General features: G+C 47.2%; 1 protein-coding gene across 2 annotated transcripts in view; it reads left to right on the top strand.

The window, feature by feature from the left end:
- The window catches only part of NCAPG2 (non-SMC condensin II complex subunit G2), a 51,726-nt gene extending 29,063 nt beyond the window's left edge, over window positions 1–22,663 (top strand). For both annotated transcript variants that reach the window (XM_012786279.2, XM_012786278.2), the window contains exons 17-29: window positions 1,104–1,277; window positions 4,023–4,093; window positions 4,845–4,998; window positions 5,115–5,288; window positions 5,978–6,094; window positions 6,181–6,321; window positions 6,724–6,823; window positions 8,367–8,554; window positions 9,785–9,925; window positions 13,054–13,157; window positions 13,870–13,970; window positions 15,114–15,213; window positions 22,278–22,663. In XM_012786279.2, the coding sequence (XP_012641733.1) occupies window positions 1,104–1,277; window positions 4,023–4,093; window positions 4,845–4,998; window positions 5,115–5,288; window positions 5,978–6,094; window positions 6,181–6,321; window positions 6,724–6,823; window positions 8,367–8,554; window positions 9,785–9,925; window positions 13,054–13,157; window positions 13,870–13,970; window positions 15,114–15,213; window positions 22,278–22,329 (1,617 nt within the window). In that variant the 3' untranslated portion in view covers window positions 22,330–22,663. The remainder of the gene's footprint in view (window positions 1–1,103; window positions 1,278–4,022; window positions 4,094–4,844; window positions 4,999–5,114; window positions 5,289–5,977; window positions 6,095–6,180; window positions 6,322–6,723; window positions 6,824–8,366; window positions 8,555–9,784; window positions 9,926–13,053; window positions 13,158–13,869; window positions 13,971–15,113; window positions 15,214–22,277) is intronic.
- Window positions 22,664–27,427: the final 4,764 nt, after the last annotated feature.

The following is a 27,427-nucleotide window of genomic DNA, read 5'->3' as shown; positions in this document are numbered from 1 at the left end:
GATTGACAGGGGTTTAGGAATACATAGCTATATTGTAAACTGTGCTAGAAAATATGCAATTCATCATGTAGATATTCTCATTCTAAGAACATCGATGTGGCTCATAGCAAACATTTTTTAGAGTGGTCCTTTAACATTTTTTTTTTTTTTGAGACAGAGTCTCACTCTTGCCCAGGCTAGAGTGCTGTGGTATCAGCCTAGCTCAAGTAACCTCCAACTCCTGGGCTCAAGTGATCCTCCTGTCTCAGCCTCCCAAGTGGCTGGGACTACAGGCATGCACCACCATGCCTGGCTAATTTTTTGTATATATATATATATATATATACATACACACACACATATATTTTTTTATTTTTTTATTTTTAGTTGTCCAGCTAATTTCTTTCTATTTTTTTAGTAGAGATGGGGTCTTGCTCTTGTTCAGGCTGGTCTCAAACTCCTGAGCTCAAACGATCCTCCTGCCTGGGCCTCTCAGAGTGCTAGGATTACAGGCATGAGCCACTGCGCCTGGCTACAATACGCCCTTTTTAAAGCATGATTTTTTAGTGTTTTTTTTTTTTTTGGTGAGACAGGGTCTTGCTCTTGCCTGGGCTGGAGTGCAGGGGCGTCATCGTAGCAAGTGACATCTGTTAACAAGTCAGAAAACACAGAGAAAGAAAAGGCATAGTTTTTATACTGTTACATTCCTAGATAGAAATGATAATTTATACATTTTGATTTTTAGAAGAGTTCTAGTTCAGATAAACTTAATTTAAAGGATATAGGGTTAATTTGACATGTAAGGGAGATCTAAGGAAAAAATTAAAAGATATAGGGTTAATTTGGAAGTTATTTGTTGGGTAGGCTTTTTTTCTTTTTTTAATCTCTTTTGTCCTAATTTTTAGAACCTGTGAATAGGCTGGGCTTTGAAAACAAACTCACTTCCCTAAGAGAGATTCTAAAGTAGGGAATAAAATCATATTATGACATGAAAATAGACTTGATATTCTCTACATTTCTGCTTTCTGTCTCTGCTTCTGAGCTGCATTTTTAAAGAGAGTGCTGTTACTGTTCAGTAGCTGTTATGATTAGATTCTTCCGCAATAAAATCTCCTGTGTCTCAGGTTCTGGACAAAACGCTGTCTGTGACCGATGTGGCGTCCATGGCGGGCTTGCTGGAGGTCATCGTCATCCTCTGGAGGAGCATTCACAGGAGCATGGAGAACAACAGGGAGGCCCGCGTGTACACCATCAACAAGTTTGCCACCGTCCTCCCCGAGTACCTGAAAGTTTTCCAGGTGAGTCTAGAGCCATCCTTCGAAACAAGGTGTGTTCAGGCTGCGTCCACGTCCCTGGGTCTGTGAGGGGAGGTGGGCGGTATCTCCTGTGGCCCTGAGGTCTTGTTCCTCCTGGGGCGCACACTTTATCTCCGCCTCTTAACCTCAGCCCCCAGAGGAATGTCCAGGAGAGCCCTCGATTCTCCTGTCCCTAATGGTCGGTGACGTCGTTTCAGAATCTGACGTGATTTGGAGAGCATGAGAAACGATTTTGAGAATGTGAAAGTGCAGATTAGTGCCGAGCTCTGGGCAGTGTCGCTGAGGCCTTTGGAGGCATCGGGAAGCAAGTGTGTCCCTGAAGAAATGGAGTCTGTGTTGTTGGGGCAGACAGAGCCATGGGTGGGATTTCTTTCTTTGAAAAAATAATTTTTTAACTTTTAATAGACAAAACCTATATGTATATATAAAATCTCTTAAGACATACTGTGCTTAATATGATGTCTTAAGATAGACACATATTGTAGATTCACTAAACCAAGCTAGTGACATACTTACCACCTCGCACGCTTGCCACGGTTGTTGACCTGCTGCCGTGGCTCTCAAGGACGTGCTTCGAAGATCTGTGGAAGTTGGGTCTCGAAGGTGCTCTTCTGGCCCAGGCAGTCTGTGTCCTGTGGCTGCCCAATGCTCCGTGTATGCGATTTCCATCTGGGTAAAGGGAGCCATCTCATTCCTTGACCTTTTTCTTCAGAAGAAGTTCCCTATTTAAAAACTAACAGGTAAAAATGCAAGTTTATTCCTGACTGTGAAGAAAGCATGGTTTAAACATCAGCCATAGGTCTCAGGGCCACCCTTCTGGTCCCGGGTGCCTCTCGGCTCCCGCCTGCCCATTGACGAGCTGGGGCTACGAGCTCCTCACCTGTTTCTGTGACCGTTGGCTCTGAGGTGAGAGTGTGACCTATCTGTGAAGGTAAATCATCTTAGTTGCCGAATTTACCAGTAAATTAAAAAGCTCAAATAATTACCTTGGGCTGAGAAACCAGTGTTATTCCAGAAATCTCAGAGGAAGCACAGAAGCTCACATAGGACATGGGGTGGATTGGCAGATAGGCAGCGTGGCCTTGGGGCCCAGGTGGGAGCCCAGGTTCCGTAAGTTCCCAGTGTTTCTGGGAAGAGGCATGGCAGCTGTTAGGAGCTCAGGGAACACCGTGTCCTCCTCTGAGTGCAGAGATGGCACTCGAGCCACACCGTGAAGTCGGCTGTGAATCTCAGTCTATTTGCAACATCGGGGAAATATTTTCTTCCTATATTGGGATTTGGGGGTACGGGCAGGTTCCCTGTAACTGAATACAAATTAATTACAGATACATTTTGATTTGGGGCCTGTTTCAGTGTCGTATATTTTCGGGAAAATTGTTATTTCTGTTTCCTGTAGGATTCACCATTTCCTCATTCTCCCAGCTGATAATTTTTTTTTTTTTTTTTGAGGCAGAGTCTTGTTTTGTTGCCCAGGCTAGAGTGAGTGCTGTGGCATCAGCCTAGCTCACAGCAACCTCAAACTCCTGGGCTCAGGCGATCCTCCTGCCTCAGCCTCTCGAGTAGCTGGGACTACCAGCATGCACCACCATGTGCAGCTAATTTTTTCTATATATATTAGTTGGCTGATTAATTTCTTTCTATTTATAATAGAGATGAGGTCTCACTCTTGCTTAGGCTGGTTTCAAACTCCTGACCTCGAGCAATCCGCCCGCCTCAGCCTCCCAGAGTGCTAGGATTACAGGTGTGAGCCACCACACCCGGCTCTAATAATTTTTTTTTTAAGAGATGGGGTCTCACGCTGTTGCCCAGGCTGGGGTGCAGTGATGCAGTGATAACTCATTGCAGCCTGAACTCCTGGGCTCAAATGACTCTCTTGCCTCAGCCTTCTGAATGGCTGGGACTACGGGTGTGTGCCATTGCACCCAGCTAATTTTTTTATTTTTTTAGAGACAGGGTCTTGCTATATTGCCCAGGCTTGGCTTGAACCACTACAGGACCCTCCTACCTCGGCCTCCCAGAGTGCTGGGACTATAGGCATGAGCCACTGTGCCCAGCCAAGAATATTTCTTAGTGTTCTTTGTAGAGGCCGGACCCCTTTGTACTGTATTGTTGTGATAATAATACAGCTGCAGTGTATTGCACACTCAGCACATGCCAGGCCCTGTGCTAGGGCTTCATGTGGGACAGTCCATTCTGCTCTTCCTCTGTCCACCTTGCAGAGGAAGAGTAAGTCCAGCCCCTCTGTCCATGCCAGCTGTTAGCTTTGGGGTCTGCCATGCCTTTCCCACTAAACCAGACTGTTTTCAAAACATATTCGGGATCATTGTATGAAGTTTCCTCTGAATAGTTTTCTTCTCTTGAGATTTATGTTTAGGAAGAGTTAAATTTTTTTGTGATAAACTCATTTCCATGAAAACATGGGATTTCATCCTTTCTGGTTACTGATGGATTTTCAGGATCTAGATTGGTACCTGGTACACAGCAGGGGCTTAAGAAAAAGACTTGCAAAGTTGTAACATGTTACATCAAGTCTGATGATACTTGTCGAGTAATCTTCTCTACCCCTTCAGCATAAGGTTGGCTCGTGTTCCCTGCGGACGCTGAAAGGATGATGAAGTTCTTATTGAGCACCTTTGAAAATCGGTCTTAGGAAGTTACCTGGAGAGGCTTTCTCCATTTCCTAACGTTTAAAAATGCCTCGTCTTGCTGTCCTTTTCATGCTCACAGGATGATCGCTGCAAGACACCTTTGTTCATGCTGATGTCCTTCCTGCCTGCCTCGGCCGTGCCCCCGTTCAGGTACGTGCAGCGGTGGAGCTGGACCCTCCGCCATGTGCCGGATTCCTTGTGCACGATCAGCAGCACTGGCACGTAGCCTCTGCCCTTGCCTCTGCCCGTGGGCGGGAAGAGACGTGTGCGCTGCAGCTGGTGCTCCACTGCAAAGTCTGGGGCTGTTCTTAACACGGTGCGGAAAGTCTGAGTGGAGATGTGCTGTGAGTGCAGAACACAGAGTCGCAGCCTTGGTGTGAAAAGAATGTAAAATTTTGGTTACATGTCAAAATTATATTTTGGGTAGATTGGGTTAGGTATGTTATTCAAATTAATTTCACCTGTTTCTCTTAAGCTGCGAGTACTAGAAAACTTCAAATTACATATGGCTTGCTTTTGTGGCCAAAGTGTTGGTTGTTATCGCAGTAGAATTTATTTCTGTTCATATTTATGAAGAAATGAATGCTTACTGATGTTAAACAAGGATTGTCCCCCAAGATTAGGAACTCTAGCTCCAGAATCTAGCAGGTGTCGCAGAGCAGAGGGCACAGGGGTTGGTGTGGCTGGCGTAGCCAGGAACTGCCGTCTTGCCCTGTTCCAGGCGGGGCTCAGCTGATGGGCACGATTGTGGGAAGCAGCTCCCGACCCCTGCCTGGGAGAGCGTCTGGGGTTGAGAGCACAGGGCGGTGACCTCAGTGGTTAGCTCTGCACTGCCCTCACCTTTGGGAAGTGGGGGGAATTGTTGAATGATGAGATCTGACTTGATGCCTGCGACTTCCAGCTGCGGCGTGATTCCCACCCTGAGGAGCCAGGAGGAGGGCACCGTGGACAAGAGCTACTGCACGCTGCTGGACTGCCTGTGCGCCTGGGGGCGCGTGGGGCACGTGCTGGAGCTCCTCGACAGCTGGCTGCCGGGGGAGCACCCCCAGGCCAAGGTGTGTTCCCATCACGTTTCTTTAAAAGTTGGAGAATGAGAATAACTACATATTAGAAATCAGGCTTTCCCGGGGATGTGTGCTTTAGTTACCAGTTTATCCCTCTCCTTTTCCAGAGCAACCCGCCTTCTAAGCGTAAAGTACAGATCCACGATACACGCCCCGTAAAACCTGAGCTAGCCTTGGTTTACATGGAGTATTTGCTGACCCATCCACAGAACCGCAATAGCCTGCTCTCCGCTCCCCAGAAGAAACTTAACAGCCTTTTAAAAGCACTTGAGATGTCGAAGGTAACTTTGTACCCTCGAAGTTGAGTGAACTCATGTGATGGCAGAGAGAGGAAGCAAGGTGTAGATGTTTGTGTCTGTGGTGCTACAAAGTTTTTCTAGCCAGAAAGGAATGACAGTGATCTCGTCCAGCCCCTTGGACCAGGACTCTGAGATGGGGCTCAGGCCTACTTCCCCAACCTTGTCTTTGCCGTGTGAAGAGAACCTGGGGTTCTGGAAGAGGCTTTGGGGTGCTGGACTCAGGCGGACAGTTGTGTTTCTCAGAGCACACCACTGGGGGCGAGGCTCACACATGGTCCACTGGTGATGGAGAACTGGTCCCTGGGACGGGCTCATGCCGCCACCTGCAGGACCCGCGGCCCCTCCACCCCCATTGCTGCTGTTGAGTTTGGTTGTGTCCAAGGCAAAGCCTCATTTGAGCAGTGCCAGGTGCGAGGTGGGAAGGGGTGCAGAGGTGTGCAGGCAGAGGAGGTGGACGGGGTGGTGCTCCGGGCAGACGCTGAGCCTGCTCACCTGCCTGTGCACTCCTCATGCCTGTGCAGCAGCTCGCGCCAGGTCAGCAGAGGTTGGGCTGCACCAGAGCTGGTGTCTTTCTGGTTCACGGGGGGGGTCAGGGGCTCCGATGGTGCTGGCTGTGTGGGATGTGGTGGTGACTCAGTGAGAACGTGGCCCTGAGAGTTTCCGTGTCACAGGCAGATCTGGAGTCGCTTCTGCAGATGCCAGGGGGGAAGCCGCGCCACTTCAGCGAAGCTGCAGCCCTGCGAGCCTTCTGTCTGCACTGCCGCCTGAGCATCCACCTCCAGCACAAGGTGCGCCGCGTCCAGCTCTCCAGTAGCATAAGCCGCGTGTCGGCCAAGCCCTTTCCTTACTGACTTATCTTTCCGTTGTTGGACAGTTCTGCTCAGAAGGAAAAGTTTATCTGTCCATCTTGGAAGACACTGGCTTTTGGTTAGAAAGCAAAGTTTTACCTTTTATTCAAGATCAAGAAGAAGAGTATCTGAAGCTCCACAAAGTCGTGTATCAGCAAATTATCCAGGTTAGAAGTCTTAAGACACAGAGACCTTTCTCTTTACCAAGTTTGTTATGCACTTCAGGACTTCGTTTTCTATTTTAAAGTGGTAATTTTAGACATTAGTGTTACTCTTCTTAAATACTGTGGCAGCTGTTAATCTAGAGTTTATCTCCTCACAAAGCATAATCTGCATAATTTTACACTTTACATGTACTAGGTCTTTAATTATGTTTTCAGAATTACATAAAATATGTCCCTAGATTTGTTATGGAAACAAAAATGAAAATTAATGTACCCTTATGAAAATTCGTTTATGAATATCTGCTTTGTGAGGTGACTGGTACGTCAGACGTGAAAGGATCTGTCAGGCTGCATTTACTCCCTTCTTTATGGCCTTTGCGGGTAAATTGCACGTGTCTCTTCCAGACGTACCTGGCGGTGTGTAAAGACGCGGTGATGGTTGGCCTCGGCGACCATGCATTTCAGTTGCAGCTTCTGCAGAGGGCTCTTGGGATCTTGCAGACAGGTACCGCTGCCTCGCTCACCCAGGGTGGTTCAGAGCCGCAAACACCCAAACTCACTCCCCTCCACCACACAGGTGTGGACTCTGACTTTTGAGAGACAGACGTGTGGCACACACGAACATGTGCTGGAAAAGGGATTTCTGTCTGATGCGGCCAGGAGACACGGCACCCAGTGTTTCTGATGGCGCCCTTGGAGTTCCCTTTGCTCTGTGCATTGCTGACAGACCTCCCCACGGGCAGACCCTTGCTGGCCCCAGCCCCTCAGGTGGGGGGAGATCGGAGCTATTGGTGATGTGCTCTGGGTAAGGGGCCACATGGGGCAACCCCCAGGGAGGGGGTGACATGGGTCACCCCAGCAGCTGACAACATGGTGCCAAGGTTAACACCTGCTTGGTGCTGGATCAGACCTGCTCAGCCAATGAGAGGGCAGTCCCCCAGCCACCTGGGCCTGGGCAGTGAGTGCCAGGCCACTTGCGCAGTCTCTGGCAGAGGCAGACGTTCCTGAGCGCTGGCCCCACCCTGGCCCCACCCCTGACGGCAGCCTCCAGCCCTGCTGCCTCTCTGGTGCAGACCTGTTTCTGGATGGTTTTTACTCAACGTCGTAGTGCTATGTTTGGTTTTCAGTGAGATCTGTAGTAGCTTCATCATTTGATGTTTATATTTACTTAAGCCTAGATATTTGCTGGAAGAGGCAGAAAATGATAACATTTAGTAAATTCAACATTAAGTTTTGAAAATTGGATCCAGTAAGTCTGCAGTTCAGTTTCTAGTTAATCCGACTGTAGTCTGGTTCCCATGGGCTTCAGTACACCCCCGGCATCCTTTTCTCGGTACTGCTGAAGTTGAGCTGTGAGGAGGTATCGGTCAGTGTCCTGGAGTTAACCTTTAATTACCAGCAAGGTTAGTTCATTGGTTTAACATACCCAAAGTGAAAGACTAAATGTTAAATAGAACCAATATTATCTTTTTGAAGTTATCTAGCTTTTTTCTTTGCTTATTCCTTTATAACTCTCATTTCTATTGTGAAAACAGCATTTTATTCTTAAGAGCTTAATGATTGAAACAGTTAAATGATGTATTTTTTTAAACTTACCATTTGGGAATTTTTGTCCCTAGGGACTGAGTCTATTTTGAGTATTTATAAAATTTACTTTTTTGAGGAGCTAACTAGAACTTTAGATCTCCCAGGTAGCCAGTTTCATTACATAGGGAGATCTGTTCCTCAGAAACGTAGCTGAGCTGACCACACTGTTCTCCAGGCCAGGAGTCCGAGGAGCCACGCTGCTGAGTTGCTGTGTTCCCACGTGCAGTGAACGTGGTCTCAGTTCAGGGCTGAGTCAGACATACCCTGCTGCCACTGAAGGAGTTGGTTTTATACTTACATGAAGCAAAGGTTTTATTTATTTAGCTTAGAAGTGAGATTAATTTGGTATTGGCTCACCAGTGATAATCTCTTTTACATTACTGTCATATGCGTTTGTTAAGTGAAAAGTGTGTCATGATTTTAACTAAATTGTGTGATAACTTTTTCCAATTTTTTTCTAGTGAAGGGATTTTTTTATGTTACACTGCTTCTTGACATTCTGAAAGAGATAACTAGAAGTCCCTTGATTCAGAAAACAGATTCAGATGAAGAAGTTGCAACGCTATTTGACACAGTCCAGAAAGTATTTCAGAAAATGCTGGAATGTATTGCACGGAGCTTCAGGAAGCAACCGGAAGACAGCCTGCAGGTACTGAGGCCTTCCCAGGACGGGTTGCCAGATGGGGCTTGAGGCTGGGGCATGTGGGATCTCGGTTGCTATGTGCAGGCACAGCAAGCTTGTGCTGTTTGCTCTTGAGTGACACGCAGCGTTGGGTGTAGCGGCTTGCTGCTAGGTGCTGTCCTTCCTGGTGTAGCACACTCAGTGGCCAGGGAGGTCCAGAGCTCCAGCCATTTCCGATTCTGTACATCAGTCTTGAAAAAGAATTTCATGAGTTCAGCTCACAACCAGCCAGCAGGACAGAAAGCACAGAGAGGACTGGTTGCTGTAGGCCTTGAGTGCTCGATTATTGTTTCACAGAATTTTCCAAATAAAAAACACTTAGGAAGATGTTAATTTTGATTATTTATAGAGTGACAGAGACCTTGTCCAGGTGAAATGCTGGTTGCTGGCATGGGTTACGCTCCCACTGTGTGTGGGCCTTCCTGTGGTTCCCCTGAGCTGTTGAGAGCTGATGTGAAGTGAGATTGTGTAACCGACTCACAAAGAAAACCCACATCCAGATTTGCTTTATTCTTGAAAATAATGCAGTGCCCTCTCCTGAACAAGATCATGCTGTTATCAGAGAGAGCCATTATTTTTTCCAAATAGTGGTTTAAAAATATCAACAAACTATTATTTTTTAATGAAGATTTAAAGAATTGCTTAAATGGGAGGCCATTTATGAAATATTGAAGACTTTCAGTTTTACTCTGTCCTTAGCTGATGGGGATAATTGATGGTTATTGCCCATTTTCTAGTCTAGTTCAATTCGAATTAATTTAAAGTGTTCTGTTTTTGATGAGTTGTTTCAAGTGTCTGTGGTCTGTTTACGTAATTGTGCTAAAACCTTTAATTTTGCCATAAAACCTCTCCTGGGTGGCCGTGTGGCACCTGTGGCTGGCGCCCTGCCTGCCGTCCTTGACTTCTGCCCTTCCTCCCGCCCTCCTCGAGCCCCTGTTCCGGAGGGTTTTTCCTGGCTTTGGGGGAAAGACTGTCATGACCGCAGCTCCCTGTGGGCTCTGGTCCCGCTGTCCTCTGCTGGCTCTGGTGCTTGAGAGGTTTGGGTCAGCCGCAGGGAGGCCACAGCGGGCATGGGCAGCGCCTCCTGGGATCCCGGGGGAGGGTGGCAGGAATACTGACCCCATAGTGTCTTTTTGTCTTTTTTTTTAAGAAAACTATGATAGCTCTGCTAAAAGCGACTGATGTGCTTCCTTGTAGCTCCTGCATTCTGTTCAGAATCCTCTTCATGAATTCGTGACTGCTGTTCAGTCGTGGCACACGGACACTGCCATGCACCGGGGCGTGCTCTCCACGCTGATCGCGGGGCCCGTGGTCGAGATAAGCCACCAGCTGCGGAAGGTGAAGAACGCAGATCTTGAGACTGCGGTGTCTCTTTTGACCCTGCCAGCTGCTGTTTCTAGTAGCATGTTTTTAAGTTTTTAAAAGTATTTTTTAAGGACTCAAACTTCAGTGAGTGATATACTTTCCTTGCAGCTGTACCTCATGTTATCAGCCTTGATGAAAGGGGGACTAGTCTTTACCCTTGAACGTTTCTTTTGCTACATTTTAGAGGTTTAAATGAGTTGATGCTTTCTTAAGACCCTTCCCTCCTGAGAAGGCGGGTGCGCCGTGGCTGTGGTGAGCAGAGCGCTGACTGCTCCTGAGCTGTGTTGCTGTGGGGTCACGTCCCTTCCACTGTTAAGCGTATTATTAGTCCTCCCCTTCTTTGATTTCTAAGCATAGGAAATTCAAACTTCTGGTATCAGTTTAGACAGATAATTTCTTCATTGCTACTGTTTTATTTTCTTTCCAGTAGCTATAGATGACTGGAAGATCATTATTATTAATGCAGAAATTATTAAAGATTATCATAATCAGGATGATGTTTCAACTTGACACAAAAAGTGATGTTTCACCAGGTGGAATATTCAAGGTGTTCTCTTCTTCCTCACCCACAGATACCGTGGAGTGTGGGCCTGGGGCAGTAACTGAGAAGACAGTAGAAGCCAGGATAGGCTTTCTTCATAGGAAAAGATGAAATCTTATGGAATAACATAGAATTATATGCGTTTAGATATAAATTATGAGTTTTGTAACAAAGTAACAACTAATAAAATGTTGACTAAATTCTAAAACATTAAATAGAATTTAAGGCCCTCCTTTAAGCTTGAAGGGGGGTCATTGGTTTAGGAGAGTAATTACTAGATTGTACATGGAATAAACACCCGCCGTGTTTGCCCTGGCAAGCCACGTAGCTGATGGTCACAGATGACTAAGGCCGAGGGCCACACCTGGCCTGTGGAGGCCCTACTGGACAGTCATGCCTGGCTCGGTTTCCTGTGGCTGCCTTTGTGTCATAGCAGAGGAGGTGGTCGAGTGGTTATGACAGAAATCGTCGCAACTTTGCCTACAAAGCAAAAATATTTATGTTATTTAAATGTTTACTATCTTCTACCTTGCAGAAAAAGTTTGCTGACCTCCGTTCTATTTCTTCACCAACGTGTCCACTTGTTCCAGCTGAGATTGTGGATTTGTCTCTTTTTTCACTAATTTTCTTTCAATTTCCTTTTTATGGATTTGGGAGCTTTGTTGTTGGGTCCATACACGTGTAAGATGTGTGTCTTTTTGATGAAATGACTGCCACGTTATTATGAAGTTCTGTTTATATCCCATGACACTCTCATCCTGAAGTCCGCTGTGGCATTTTCATGCCAAGCCAGCTGTCTTATGCTTCACGTTTGCATAACAAATCTTTTCCTGATCCTTTTACTTATAACTTTTCTGTATTTTTAAAGTGTGTTTCTTGTAAACACCACATGGGTGGGGGTTTAAAAATCCATTGTGATGATCTCTGCCTTTTATTCGGAGCGGTCATGGCCATGTGATCCTAGGAGACTGTTGGCGGGTTGGGTCCATGTCAGCGTGTGGAGGTGCTCTCTGTTTAACGTCGGCTCACCTGTGCTGGTTGCTCTGCGTTTCTTCCTGGTGTTTTTGCTGTTCCATTTTGTCTATTCTGCTGGCTTATATGTTATCCTTTCTATAATTTTTAGTGTTTCTCTAGAGAGTTCAGTGTGCATGTCTAACTCACCACAGTTACTTTCAGGAATGACGCCTGTCATGTACATGGTAGGAGCCTCACGGCTGTGCTCTCCTTCCCCAGTGCTATTGTATGTTTTACTCCTATTCAGGCTAAAAATCTCTGCATAGACTTTTTTTATTTTTGGGGGTTTTTTTGGAAACAGAGTCTCACTCTGTTGCCTTGGCTAGAGTGCCATAGCGTCAGCCTAGCTCACAGTAACCTCAAACTCCTGGGCTTAAGTGATCCTTCTGTCTCAGCCTCCCGAGTAGCTGGGACTATAGACATGTGCCACCATGCCCGGCTAATTTATACACACACACACACACACACACACATATATTTTTTAGTTGTCTAGCTAATTTATTTCTATTTTTTAGTAGAGACAGGGTCTCACTCTTGCTCAGGCTGGTCTTGAACTCCTGAGCTCAAACTTGCCTCGGCTTCCAGAGTGCTAGGATTATAGGCGTGAGCCGCCACACCCGGCCTAGATAGACTTTTATTATTTTTATGTTTTCCAGTCAGTAGTTTTTTCTCTCACAGTATAAGAAATGCATTTTACATGTATTCTAAGATATAGAGCATTTTAATGCGAAACAGTGCGATTTCATGTGTACCGACTGACTTTGACATCCAGATCTGCACTGCGACCCTAGCAGAGGCAGAGTGGGACAGCGTGTTGCAAGCGCGGCTAGTCCCTCCTCCGTGAAGTCCCTGGCTGTCTTAAAGCCAAGAATCGGGCAAAGGACAGTGGTGGGGATACACAGGGGTAGGGCAGCCTCGTTCACACCTCAGCTGTTACGGGGCGAACGTGGCCTGAGCCTCACTTGGAGCAGGCGCTCTGGGCGAGGACTCCCTACGTGGACTGTTCATCAGAGGGGCACGGCTTTGTTGAGGCACATTTGGCGGTGGATAAGGAGCATTGGTCCAAGCAGGTGTTCTCACGGCTCCAGGCTAGTGGTGCTTCTCTGCGGGACTTTGCCTCTGTCCCTTGAGGGGACACTGATGATGTCTGCGAACGTTCAGGGTTGTCACAGCTGGCGGGGCATGGGATGCTGCTCACCCCATAGTGCGTGGCACAGCCCCCCACAGGAAGGTCCTGTCTAGAATGACCACCATGCCGCCTAGAGAGACACCGTCTGCTGTAGACGGTAACAAATTAAAGGCTGACAAAAGGCCTCTCGAATGACATGTCTTTTTTCTTTATTGCTGTCTCACAGAATAAGACACACCTGTTTATGATAATAGATTACTAATCATTATTGTGGACGTTTTAGCAGTTAGGAAAGGTAATTCTCTTGAACTTCTCTGGAAAGCTTTCCTCCAGTGTTGAAGCAAACGCGAAGTAATGTAAAGTAAGTAATTAGCCCAGTCTCAGTTTGTAACTTACTGATCTGGAACTTTCTTTTAGGTGTCTGATGTAGAAGCACTTACCCCTCCAGAGCGTCTTTCTGACCTCCCGCCCTTCTCGAGGTGTCTGATAGGAATGGTCATGAAGTCCCCCGCCGTGGTCAGGTAAACGCCGCGTGAGCCCCACCTGCTGCTTTTTGTCCTCTCGCATTTTCAAAGGTGCACTCTTTTCCATGAGAAAAATGTCCCATAGTATTTTCTCTATCAGTGACTAGAAATGTTTGCACTAAACTTACACAAAGAAAAAATTTAACTGGAAAGTTAGAACATTACAGTATGTCCATCTAAATAGTTTTTGGTTACATCTATCAAGCAGATTCAGTTAAGAGAGAAACACCAAGTGTTAACGTGGAACACGATACTTCTCGGGGCAGACAGCAGTGTCATTCCATCCAGCACAGTCACCCGCGTGTCGCTGGACCGCGTTTTGGGGTTTGTTGTGGCGCATGAGGACTGACAGAGGGGATAGCCTTAGTAGTAGACATGTTCACAGAAAACTTTCAAAAGCACCATCTTTAGCAGCTATGAATTATCTTTCAACACACATTAAATCCTTGTGAGCGTCAGGGCATGCAGGGCGGCTCTTTCACGTGCACCCCACTCTCTCCTGCTCTCCCGCCAGCAGCGTCCCTGGCTCCACGTCTGCCCCCTGTGATGTGCACACCTGCAGTGAGAAGGAAGGAGTGAGCTCCGCCAAGTCTGTGTTGCCCGAGAACTGGAATTTGTGGTTCTCAGTGGGCTTGGCTGTGTCTGTTTTCCTATAAAGCATCAGAGTCCAGACTGTGCAGTGTGGTGTTTGTTGATTTTTTTTTTATAGGTCATTTTTGGATGAGCTAAGGATGTGCGTGGTGTCCGACGACATAGAAGGAATCGTGTGCCTTGCCGCTGTCGTGCACGTCATTTTGGTTATTAATAAAGGTTGGTCACATCTGCCTGTCATCCAGGTGGTGCTGGGTGCACCTCCCAGGCATGGTTAGTGGTGTTTGGGAACGGCCATAGCCAGACCAGCTTCCCATAGCTCCCTGGACGCGGTGCTGCCCCCAGGCCTCCCTCCTCAACTTGCCCTGTGCACGTGGGTGCGGTTCCTGCCTGCCTTTCACCTTGGCTACTGGACTGTTAAAGCATTCCTCTCTCTGCCTCACAACTGAGTTTCTATCGGTTTGTTGTGTATCAACTATATTTTAAAATCTGAGTTTATTTTTGTTGATGATGGGCATTTTGGTGTTGATATTTAGTCTGTCTACTGGTTCTCTTTTTACTTATTTATTTTTGAGACAAGTTCTCGCTCTGTCTCCCAGGCCAGAGTGCAGTGACGTCATCACAGCTCACTGCAGCCTCCAGCTCCTGTCCTCAAGTGGTCCTGCCTCGGCCTCCTGAGTGGCTGGGACTACAGGCACACCCTGCTGTACCAGGGTGTATTTTATTTTTTAGTAGAGATAGGTTCTCACTCTTGCTTAGGCTGGCCTTAAACTCCTGGCCTCAAGTGCCCTCCCACCTTGGCCTCCCAAAATGCTGGGATTACAGATGTGAGCCACTGCGCCTGACTGATAATAATACTTTTTCACTGGTTTGACCCAAATTGGGCATCAGAACAGACTTCCCTAAAGGCCTCCCTGAGTAGAGATCACAGAGTGAGGGCCTTCTCCACGAGAGGGTGTGGGGGTGGAGGCCGAATGCTGATCGGTGCCTGGTACTTAGTAGGTCCTTAAATATCTGTGAAGTTTAAACTGGGGACTGACCCTGAAATGTGGTAGTTGTCGTTTCTCGTGGAGGCACTTGTGACCTCGACAGCGTGGACAAGATGCTGCCCTAACGGCTCCCTGGGCGAGGGCTACTCAAACTTGCCCTCACAGCCAGCGAGCTGCTTTCGTAAAGGTTTCAGCTCTGCGACAGCCCGTGAAGGGATGTTCATTGTCCTGCAGGGCAGTAAATGGGTCGCCTCAAAGGGAAAGAAGAGGAAGCTCAGCTTTTGGAAAGCGTACCCACATGTGTGGCAGAGCATGTCTGTTCTGTGTGGTGACGTTAACGTCTTTTATCCAGCTTTCATTGTACTCCTCCTAGGTAAACACAGAAGTTCAAAAGTGAAGGAAGTTGCAGCTACAGTTCACAGAAAACTGAAGACATTCATGGAAATCACCTTGGAAGAGGACAGCACCGAAAGGTAAAGCGTGAGGTGGACTCCCGATGGTGTGATCTGAACACCGCTGGCCGCTCTCTGGGTGCATGTGAGGTCGTGTTTCCATTTCTGCTGCTTACAGCTGGGTGGTCACCAGACAGGGAACTGTCAGGATGGAAATGTTGCTGTCGTCAAAGCCCGTTGAGCTTGCGTCTAATTTACTTACTAATCCTGTCTTCCACAAAAACCTATCACGTGCAAAATTGTGCTGTAGAAGAATGAGGATGTACAAACTGATGTTATGTGGTTTTAGAAGTAGACGTTATCTTTGGAGGTTGCTGCATTTTTGAGACCATGGGCATTTCCAGAGAATAGGCACCCAGTGTACAGATGTCCACACTGGGGCGGGTGTCCCCTCCTGCCATGCCTGTGGAGGCGTGTGCTGTGCCATGGTACTTCGGCTGTGAGCAGCTCCCGGGCTGACTTTCTGGGAAGGGCTTGCTCCCATGTGCTGTCCTCGCTTGTTCTGCCTGTTCCCGCAGACTCAGCTATGAATGTGTGTGGCTTTTGGATGAGCCACAAAAACAGTGTCTTCTGCTGTTTTATGAGCCACAAAGGCGGGTGTTACAGAGCTCTGTGCTGAGTGGTCCAGGTTTTGACGTGCATGGGAAACAAACCACTCATTTGGAGAAAAGCTTTCGAAATCCTAAGTTGCTAATTTATGAATAAACTTCCAACATGTGGCTTTTTATAGACTAGACTTATTGCAGGCACAAATGCACTTAGTGCTCGCTTTAATACCTTAATTCCCACGTTTATTTGTAAACCTGACTTTCTAGTAAAGTGAACATTAAGTGTAGAGAATGAGATTGACAGATGGATTTGGGAATTGGGATGTTACAGTTAACTGAAGGGTGACTGCATATGTTCCTGTCCTCTTATCCTGGTTTTAATCACTGTTTTCAGGGAAATGAGATGTTGTTATTAATAGCTTATCAGGAAGCTCTTAATAAAAATGAAGTAATAAAACTTAGTTTCTCAAAACATTTTAGATTTATAAAACACTTGGTTAGGCTTTTTCCACTTGTTAGGGGCTTATTAGACGATATACATATGATATTTTAACTTCAGTCCACATCATGGGCAAGTACCTGGGTGGCTAAGATATGAATGCAGGTTGGTTCAGTTGAATGAAGCCACCAGGCCACCTTAGTGTCAGCATAGCAAGGCTTCTGCCGTCTGCCCACTCGTGGCTGCACCCCAGTGGTTGTGCAGCCGTTGCCTCCTAGGGCTGCTGCAATGTCCCCGGCACCCTCACCACAGCCCTGGAGTCTCTGTCCCACCCCAGTAGAAAGAAGCCTCTCTGATCCACACAGGGGCCCTAAGTGCACTGACGGGAGAGGAAAAGGATGGGAGTCGGAGGGCAGGTAGACGAGTCCAGCGGTAAAGCAGCAAGGCCGGCTTTCTGGTACAGCCGTGAGCTGATGTGGACAGCAGCTCCTGCTCCTGGGCCCTGGGCTCCCGTGCACGTGTAAATACAGGCATTTTGCTGGTATGGGCAGGGAGGTGTCTGTGCTGTGGACGGCCCGGTGGCTCTGCCGTGGGACTCGTGCCCAGGTCTGCGAGGCGCACCTGGCTTCCCATGGTCGGAGCGGTGACGTCCAGGGTCCTTGCCAGCCGAGCCCTGTCGCCATGCGTGTCACGGTGCCCTTTCGGGAGGTCGTGTGCCTGGTGTTCTGTTCCGACGTGGAGCGGGCTACGTGGTCCTGCTCCCCAAGTTCTTCATGTGGCCGGTTTAGTCTGAGTTCTAGTTACTGCCTGAATCAATTTAAGTTACAATTTCTTATAAAATTGTGCACCGATCTAGACTTTCAACTTTATTGACGCAGAGCGGCTCATGGTTTTCTCTGTTAATGTCAGTAGAGTGGGGCTCATCCGCCGAGTACCACAGACGCGGAACAAGGGGTGAGGAACGCGCGTCCTGCCCGGCCAGCTGCAGCAAGGTGCAGTCGCCACGTGCGGCACCAGCGCGGCTTCCCGGCTTCAGGATGGTCTCCCTAGCAACATGTCTTCTGGCCTGCCCTGGGAGAATCGCTTGCTCTCCACGCATTCGCATTCGTTCTGCGCATGTGCCAGGCGGGGAGCCGCGGGGCTTCTGTGAGGATTCCTTACATGGTTAGTTCCCGCTGGTGGGCAGGAGCGCGCATGGTGAACCAAGCCCTCCCGGGAGCTCCTGGCGCCCAGGGAGGTGGCACGTGTGCGCCCTGGGCTCCGTGTCCGCTCGGCCCTGGGAACCTGCGCGCAGCCCCGCCGGTGCCGCGCCCGCCATGGGGCGCGTGCGTGGAGGCAGCTCCGGGCTCTGCGCGCCGCTCGAGGGCTGTGCGGTGAGGTGGGCGAGGCCTCTCCGTGGCGCCGGGAACCTGCAGACACAGTTTTGGGAGCGCGTGGGCCCGGACGGCGGCGAGCGCCGGTGTTGTCGGTGGTTCGCCAGACGCGAAGGTGAGAGGGCTGGGCTCGCACACGCACGAGCGCTGACTGCCCGACTCCTGCGTCCTCGTGACGCTCCTCCGTGGGAGTACCTGCGGGGGATGTGGCATGGTGTCGCCGCCCGCCTGCGGCCGGCCTCGAGTCGTGCCAGTTGCGTCGCAGGGAAGGGAGTCCGGACAAGCTCAGAACGCACGCTCGCTGCGGACACGAAACGGGCTGCGAGGTTTTTCCTCGCAGACCGTGGTGGACACGGGCTTCCCTTCGGGAGCGGCGTCGGGAAAGTGAGTGGGGCGCGCCATGAAAACCCCTCTTTCTGAAACGTGCGAGGGCGAACTGTGGAGAAACCAGTGACTCCACAGAAAATGTATCTGACAAATCGATGACACACAAAAGAATCAATCTAATGGAAGATAAACAATTAAGATTCAAGACTATTTTTAAGTATTATCGATTTAATGTTGGACATCAAGGCAAGTAAACATCTCTAAGACCTGGAAATCCCTTGCTGCAGTGACTATTTAGGCAATGAGGCATTCATTTAGGAGTGAATATTTTGTTATCAACTAATGTAGTTCTCTTTCCAGCAGGGTTATTTTGTTGGCTGGTCTATTGGGTGTTGACTAAAAATTGCATCTCATTGGTTTTTAATTGCCTCACCCAGTATAGCATATTGTAAATTGGACTTATTTCCTCAGGAGCAACAACGTTCGTTTGCCAGTGCACTGGTGTGTTTAAATGTCAAGTATGTGAAATTTAGTCCTTTCATAAATAGTACGAAGATAGTAATAAATTTATAATTTGAAATTATAGAAGTATAAATATTTGAGGGTTGTATTACCTCATGAATTTTTCCCATTGAGTGAACTGTAATCATATTGAACGTAAGTTACTAACTAATAATAATTATGCTAATGTGCTGGCAGCTCTAACGATGAGATGATGTGGTCCCTGCCATGCATGTGGCTCTGGCAGTGAGGTGGCGTGGTCCCCAACATCTACCCTTGTCATAGGGCCTGGAGGGAGAGGAGCATTTTCTGGAAAGTGGCCATGTGCTTATTATCTAGTGCTGATAAATGAAAGCCAATTCATTTTATTCTGCTTTATGCAATTTTACTAGTCCTTTTACAAAATGAATTTGGGACTGGATGCTTTCTATGGCTATGTGGCAGTATGTTTCTGTCATTAATACCCAGTGGAACTTGGTGTGGATAATTAAAATTATTCACAAGTCACTCTTTATAAATACATACATTGTCTTTTGATCTTATTAATTATCTTCCTTAGAGAAGTGATTCTGCTCTTCCTAAGGCTGTGGTCATCACACGTGGTCCTGCCCTGGCGCAGACTGTGCAATTGAAGGGCTGATGTCTCAGTCTTTGTGTTGGACGCACTTTGTGGGCTTTAAGAGAGCCCTGGCCTGTCCTTCCAGCTCTGGAATTCCATGTTTTCTTCATTCTGTTCTTTAATAGTCCTTAGTCCTCTGACTTGCACAGTGCCTTCCACCATGGTCCCCGTGGTCAGAGACGTACAGCCTGGCTTATAGCCCCGACCAGTCAGCTGTATGCCTCCCGCATCTGTCCGTGCAGGGAAAGCGGCCAGCAGTCATTACTGTGGCCAGTCTCAGCTCGGGTCAGCGTGGGTGGCTGGTCGCTTACCGTCTGCTTGGTTGGTGCAGGCACCTTCTGTATCTGTGGGCTCTACGTCGTGGGTTCAACCAACCATGCATTGAAAATACTCAAGGAAAAATGGATGTTCACATCTGGCCTGAGCATGTACAGACTGTCTCTGTCATTGCTCCTAAAAGATACAGCATAACATCTATTTGCATAGCGTTGCATTGCATCAGGTGTCACTGGTAGTCTAGAGATGATTTAAACATATAGGAGGCTGTTCATGGCTGTAGGCAGATTGATCTTACACTGTTTCATATCTGGGACTTGAGGTTCTATGGGTTTTGGCATCCACAGGGGTACTGGGACACGGACACCAAGGACTACAGTGCTTTTGCCAAGATAATCAACTTAACATTTTTCTCAAGTATTTAAAAGTCATGTCCTCATAAGGAGAAAATAATATTTTTGAGTAATTAAAAATCAATCTTAGATTTTGGAGAATTTCTCCTCTGTCTCAACCTCACCGTCAGTGCTGCTGTGCTGGTGGGTGGGGGACCTGGGGCCTTGGGGGACAGGGCCTTGGGATCTGGGGTATGGACAGAGCACTCTCCTCCCCTGGGGGGCAGGGCAGGAGACCCTGTGGCAGGGGACCAGCAGAAGCCCAGGGAGATTGGCCCTGGTAGGGTCCTGGCCTCTGAGGTCCTAGGGAGCTGACCCTGAGCGAGGTCTTCTTCACCACTGAGTACAGGAGACCTGAAAGGGTGGGTACTTGGTATCACTTTAGGGCCAGGTGTCGTGGCTGCTACTGTGTGGCGACCTCTGCACACCTGTGCCCTCCTGCCCACCTTTGCATCTACTGTGTCCAGCTTAGCACAGACAGAAACAGCCACAGGAGGGGGGCCCAGCAGTTGGGAGGGTCAGGGGAGCTCTGCTGTCAGTGTGGCTGGGTGGGCAAGCTGCATAGTGACAAGGGTCTTGGAAGACAGTCAGCTCACCCCCAGCAGCCAGTGCTAAAAGTGGGCCCTGCTGATGGCCAGGTCCCCGTGGTCTGAGGACCACACTGGAGGGAGCGCCCAGGATAGGACGTTAGTGCCGACTGGAGGTGACCAGGTGGAGCTGACTCGGGAGTTGGAGGCTTTATGTCTAGGAGAAGCAGAAGTTCGACAGATGACCAGAGAAGGTTCTCAGAGCTGAAGGAATACACAATTTTAAAGATTCTGTCTTTTTTTTCCTTTCAGTAATTCTAGATGAGATTGATGAAATCAAACATAAATAATTCTGGATAAAATTCCTAAATTCTAGGGATAAAGAGAAGATACTAAAACTGGTGTGTGCTGGCCAGTGCGGCGAGTTTGTGCAGAGAGGGGCCTGGATGTAATGCTGGTTATTGTCAATGGAAAAAGCCAAACTCTGCAAAATAATTTTAAAGAGATTTATTCTGAGCCAAATTTGAGGACCATGACCCGGAGCCACTGCCAAGAGCCCTTGGGCAAGTGGACTCACTGTGGCTGGGTTACAGTTTGGTTTTTATACATTTCAGAGACAGGGGTTACAGGTAAAGCCATCAATCAATACGTGGGAGGCATGCATTGGTTTGGCCCAAAAAGGTGGGACATCTCAAAGCGGCTTACGGTTATAAGTGGGTTTAAAGATTCTTTGGGTTGTAACTGGCTAAAGACATGAAGCTTTGTCTAAAGGCTTGAAATGTTTTAACATAAACCGTTTACCAGAGATAAGCCACCATTTGTTGCCGAAGGGTTTGTCTTGCATACCCTTACGCCTGTTAATGGGTTACAAAGGAAGTCTCCAAGAAGGGAGGGGGGCATGATAAGGCATGTCTGACCTCCCTCCTCCTGGCGGGCAATTTAATTTTAGGATATTTCTTTGACCACAAGGGGGTCCATTTAGTCAGCTGGTGGGGGGTGAGCCTTAAAATTTTATTTTAGTTCACATTGTGCAGACCTGGTGTAGAAACAGAATGTGAAATGTGTTAGGGTTGTTTTGTATTGGTTACTGGTTGATGTATTTTGGACATAATGAGTTAAAGAAAATATACCAAGGTGAATTTCACTGTTTTTATAATTGTTTTAATATGATTATTAGAAAATGTAAATCGGCCACTTAATTCGCATTTACCTTAGAGAGGCTCTCATGGGCAGAGCGATCTCCACAGGGCGAGCCCCAGGCGGACACGTGTGTTCTCACGGGCACTGCTGGACATGAGAAGGGGATGGAATAACTGTCATTAGCTTAAAATCTAGCTGCAGTGTCATTCGGTGTGGAAAGGAGATATTTGTGTCTAAGAGGAAATCAGAGATTAGCTTATCCATGTCACCTCTTGGAGGAGAGTGTGTTGGGACCATGTAGGGGTTATTCGATGGTAAAGCAGGGAAAACGGCAAATTTTGCAAACATGTATTCAAATCTAAAAGGACAGTCCAGTAGTGATGTTGAAACAAAATAGTTGCCCTGCTCTGCAAGGGAAACGCAAAAAATGTTCTGGGAACAGAAATGCCTTGGCCTGGGTGGGGCTGGGAGTGGGAGGAGGGAACAGAGCTTTGCCTGGGGGAGGGGTGCAGCAGGTGCAGGAAGGTGAGGCTTTTCTGAAGGTCTCAGTTTATCAGAGGTGCAGGGTAAACCTCATGGCAGTAGTGTCTTGGTGGGTAAAATAGTTTTTGTGTCTCATTTTCTTGTGTGGCAGAGAAGCAGGCTGAGATCGTGGGTGCTGGCAGGAAGAGCACGTCTCCCTGCATAAGGAAGAGTAGTTTGAAAGGGTCCTCGGCATTGGTGCTGCCGGGCAGGCACCCTTGCTGCAGGCCGCATGAGGTGTCCAGGATCATGCCCTGGGGATTCCGACTCCGTTTTACTCGAGAAACTGTTAGTGAATATTTCTGCTTTCCTTTTAGGCACATCTGGTTGCAAACTGTTTTTAGATTGTGTTTTTGAAAATGCACACTTGGATAATTTGGTCACTTTTCTGTAGCTAAGCGTTTCTTTCTTTGTGTTTCAGATTTCTCTATGAAGTGTCAGCGAGAACTTTGGGAGAACTTCTGAATTCCTAACCAAGCCAGCATCTCTAGACACACACAGGTTGGGAAGAGGACTCAGGCAAGGGTCCACATACGTGTTTTCCTTATGTTTTTAAGGTGGATGACCCATGTAAGGGAAGAAGTGGGACTTGAGGGGGTTATGAGTAGAGAACTCAGACTCCTCCACTGCTTGCCCAGTGCCTCCGGGAATAATATATTTAACATAAAGGACCCAGGTGTCACAATGAAATCCATGATGCAAAGGAAAAAAGGACTTTTTCCTAGCAAAACTGATTATTTTTAAAATGACTTTTATATATATAATATTGCTTGCAAATTGTGAGTAATAAAGCAATGACAACATCAATTCGTGGACTTTATTTAAAATGTTAGCATGAGTTTCCCCCGAGGGACAAAGGCTGACTTCCTGGGTGTTGCCCCCTCTTGTGCCTGTGTCATGCCGAGTTATGCGGAGGGGCAGGTGCTGGAGGCAGGGATCATGGGGTGGGGGGCAGTTGGGTGCTGCAGCAGGACTCACGGCACTTCGTTCTCATCTCCTGCTGCCTTGGCCAGATGCCAAGCGGGCCTGTGGCTGTGAGTATGTGAAACACAGAAATTGAGTTCAGCCTGAAGGGGAAACACTGTTACTGTGTCCTTTCTTTCTGAGAGCTGTCAAGGCACCAGTGGTGCTGGTGTCCTCCTGCACCCTGCCTTGCCTCGCCTCTCCTACTACAGGGACTGACTGGCTGTCTCGTGGCCGGTGTTCCTGAGTCGTGACTGATCTACAGGCTGTGGCCCTGGTGGAAGTTAGTGCTGCTTGAACTCCATGCTTATTCTGCCTGTCCTCAGCCCTTGAGCAAAACAGTAAAGAAATGCCAATGTGTCAGTGCCTGTATTTCTCTCAGAAGGTACGAGACATGGACTACTTATTTTAGCTGTGAGCACTCAGGGTAAGATTTTGCCAAGGGATCTGAAAAACAGGAGGTGGAGATTGGAATAATATTGCAGCTTAATTCACCTAATTTTGAAAATTTGACTTTCTAGACATCTTTGTTAACCCAGCTGTGTGTTATATTGATGAATGACATCGACACTGGAAATACAGTGAAAATATGCTTTGAATAACCAGGCTGCATGGCTAGGAAAGCAAATATCCCATTTTAAACTTTCAAACATTTTCTGTAGCAGAAGACACTCTTTACCACTCACCAATACTCAAAAGTGAAGAGATCTCAGAACAACAAAAAAAATTTAGGTTATTTAGTATGAAATGTGTGATTTCCTTAAGTACTAAGTCTGACAGTTAATATCTCTGACATTTCACTTTGACACTGCTTGTTTCATGTTTATTGTGAGGTACGTCCTCAGTCTCTGAAACACATGGTTTGGCTTGTGATTGTCTTTCAAAAATTTTTAGAGCAATTTTTGTGAAACCACAGATGAGTCAAAAATTTCTGTTATATTCGAATATGACTTCTGTTTTGGACCAGTGCAGTGCAGGCAGCTTGAAATATCAATGAAATGTTTGGGAAGGATGTGGCTAATGAACACACAGTAGGTCGATGGTTTGAGAAGTTCTGTTCTGGTGATTTTAATTTTGAAAATGAGCCACGTGGGCGACCCAAGACCAAGGTGGATAATGATGAGCTGAAAGCTGTAAGCGAATCCATCTCAGCCTTTGCGTGAATTAGCAGCAAGGTTTGACTTGACTATTCCAACAATATAGGACCATATGAAACATGGGGAAGGTAAAGAAGCTGGATAGATGGGTTCTGCATGAATTAAACCAGCATCAGGAAGAAAAATGGTCTCTAAGCTTGCCTTTCTTTGTTGTCACAATATAAAGGTGAACCATTTCTACACTGTATTGCTACCTGTGGTGAAAAATGGATTCTTGTTGACAATTGCAAGCATTTGGCACAATGGTTGGATGAAGGTGAAGTGCCGAAACATAGTCCCAAACCAAATATTCATCAGAAACATTTATTGGTGTCTGTTTGTTCCAGTGCTGGTATTATGCACTACGGCTTCATGAAACCTGGTCAATAGATTACAGCGGATGTCTACAGCAACCAGCTGGACAAAATGATGAGGATGCTTGCGACTATGCAGCCGACATTGGTCAATAAGGACAGGCCAATCCTCTTGCAAGACAATGCTTGACCACATGTCACACAGCAACGCTGCTCAAACTATAGAAGCTGGACTTGGAAACTCTGTCATCAACCCTATTCACCAGACCTTGCACCAACTGACTACCATACCACTTCTCCCAGCTTTAGACCACTTCTTGCAAAGAAAAATATTAAATTCTCAACAAGCTGTGGAAAACATCTTTCATGATTTCATGGTCCCTGGCTCTTCGGGCTGCTTCGCTGCTGGCCTAAACAAGCTACCATTAAGATGGCAAAACTGTGTCGATTAGATGCATACTTTAATTAATTGTACTGCTTCTTGTTTGAGATATAATAAACTACACTTTTGATTCAAAATCAGACATTCCACAGTTCATGACCTAGTAGATGCTGGGTGGCCAAATGAAATGGCGGAAGTAAAAGTTTCAATTATCCTGATTGTCTAGATGAATGGTTCTTGTGGTTCCCAGACTCTCAGCCAGTGTCAGGACTACCTGAAGGTTGTTGAGGCAGGCTGTGGGGCCCCAGCCCCACGTTGTACCTCAGTACAATGGTCTTGAGGCTCGCCCATGTTGCTGTGTGTCTGTCCATCCGCCTGTTGATGGAGGTATGGCTGTTGTAATATGGTTGCTGGGAACATCAGTGTATACAAGTCTGCGTGGGCATGTTTCACTGGGTCAGTTTCTTGGAGTGGAATTGCTGGGTGATAACGTGAAGTGTACATTTAACTTTTTAACTAACTTCCCAAACTATTTTCTGTAGTGGTTGTAACATTTTATATTCCCATTAGTTCCTTCATATCCTCCCCCAGAAGGGTTTTCGGGGTTTTAAATTCTGTTGGGTGTATGGTGGTAACTCACTGTGTGTTTAATCTGCGTCGCCCCAAGGACTAACGTTGCATGCTCCTCTGGTCCTGCGCCTGCGTTGGTGAGACGCCATTAATACGTCTTCATCACGTGCTTTGGATACAAGCCCATTACTAGATGTAGGTAATATAGTAAGTAGTCTCCTTTGTTATTTTTTAAAGGGTATCTTTCAAAGAGCAGAAAATTTTGACTTTGAAGAAGTCCTGTTTATCAGTGACCCTTCTGTGGTCTGTGCCTTCTGTGCCCTGCACGGCTGCCCCGCTTTGGCTTGAGTGGTCACTGGGGCCCTGCCGCTCCCCCAACAGCACTGCTTGTTTCCTCTAGTAAGCACCACCTACTGACAGGGAGGTCAATTTGCACACGAGTTAGAGGATTTACTGACTCACTTCTAGAGGGTGTGGTTGATTTGCACCCACAAGTACCACCTACTCAGAGATTAAACTGGGTGTGTCATTATCTAAATAAAATCCAAAAGTAAAAAGCAATATCTGTTCCAGATGAGAAAGAACTAGTGAGAGAACTCTGGAAGCATGAAGAATCAGAGTGAAAGGTCACCCCCAAAAGGGAACACCAGCTCCCTAGTAATGGATACCAACCAGAAGCAGAATATTGAAATGACAGATGGAGAATTTTGAACATGGATTGTAAGAAAGCTTAATGAAATACAACATAAAGTAGAAAACCAACACAAATAACAAAAACAATGCAGGAAATCAATGAAAAATTCACTAAAGAAATTGAATTATTAAAAATCTAACAGACTTTCTGGAAATGAAAAATTCCTTCAAAAAATTACAAAACACAGTGGAAAACCTTAAGAACAGGTTAGATCAGGCAGAAGGAAAGAATCTCAGAGCTTGAAGACAATACCTGATTAAACTAGTCAGTCAGAGATACAGCAGAGAAATAAGAGGAACAAGCAAAGCCTACAAGAAATATGGGATTTTGTGGTTATTGGTTCTTCTGTTGCTTTGCCAGACTTTCAGCCATGCGCACCACTTGTTCATCTAGAACAGTCTGAGAAAGAACCACAGAATTCGAATGTCTTCTAGCAACTGGTTTATTAACCAGTTTGCAGGAGAACGTGACTTAATGCTAAGTTAGAATGTTGGCAGAATGAGATTAATGCGTGTTGCTCCTGCCTCCCTTTCTCTGACTCAGTGAAAGAAGCAACACTGATTTGAACCGGCAAATGCTTCATGACACCAAACATCTCTGCAGTGGCTCCCTAGAGCCACAGCCGATCAGGACACCCCTTCCTGAGAAGGCCAGGAGGGTTCAGAGTGATGGCTTCTGGACTTTTCCAATAGAATCAGCAGACGTTGGCCTGGAGTGAGACCACAGTGGGTTTGGACACTGATTCCAGCACCTTCTGGCTGTAGGATCTTGTCAGACTTGGTCTCTTCATTTGCAAAATAAGAATAAGTATGGTACCTCACTGTCATTGTCATGACTGGCTGGCACCTAGTCTGCACCTCATCAAGTTAGATGCTTTTCTTACTACTAATCACTGGTCACTCTTTACTAACAACAAGGAGGCTGCGGCCCAGGTCTCAGTGCTGGTGACTCAGTAGTCTGGCAACCAGGAGAATGCAGGGCTGCCCTGGAAGGCAGAGAGTCCACAGAGTCAAGTAAAAGGGAGATGCAGACCTGGGAGGGGGATCCAGGCCTCAAGCACTGGCGGGGTGGGGGGTCTCCTCTGAGTGCTGCTGTTGGAATGAGGCAGCTCTGGCCTGGCCCAGGCACAAGCCCATGTCTTTACCAGGGGCTCATTTTGATGGACCAGCTTTCAGGGGAGAAGTCACAAAAAGAATAATTGGAGTGATACTGGCCCCAAATGGGAAAGATGCCATGTAGACAAAACCACCACCACCACTAACACCTCCACCTCCATCACCAGCACTACCTTGATCACCGCCATCTTCACGAACTCTGACACCACCACCATCACCACCTCCATCACTACCACTAACATTTCCATGTCTACAATGATCACCATCTCCTCCACCAACACTGCCACCACCACCTCTATCACCACAACTAACAGCTCCATCTCCACCACCTCCACCAATACTGCCAACATCACCACCACTTCCACCAATACCACCACCATCCACCACCAAAATCACC

Source organism: Microcebus murinus, chromosome 9 (assembly GCF_040939455.1).
Source record: "Microcebus murinus isolate Inina chromosome 9, M.murinus_Inina_mat1.0, whole genome shotgun sequence".
NCBI classification, from domain to species: domain Eukaryota; kingdom Metazoa; phylum Chordata; class Mammalia; order Primates; family Cheirogaleidae; genus Microcebus; species Microcebus murinus.
The sequence above is the reverse complement of the archived record's forward strand: the minus strand, read 5'-3'. Positions and strand labels throughout refer to the sequence as shown.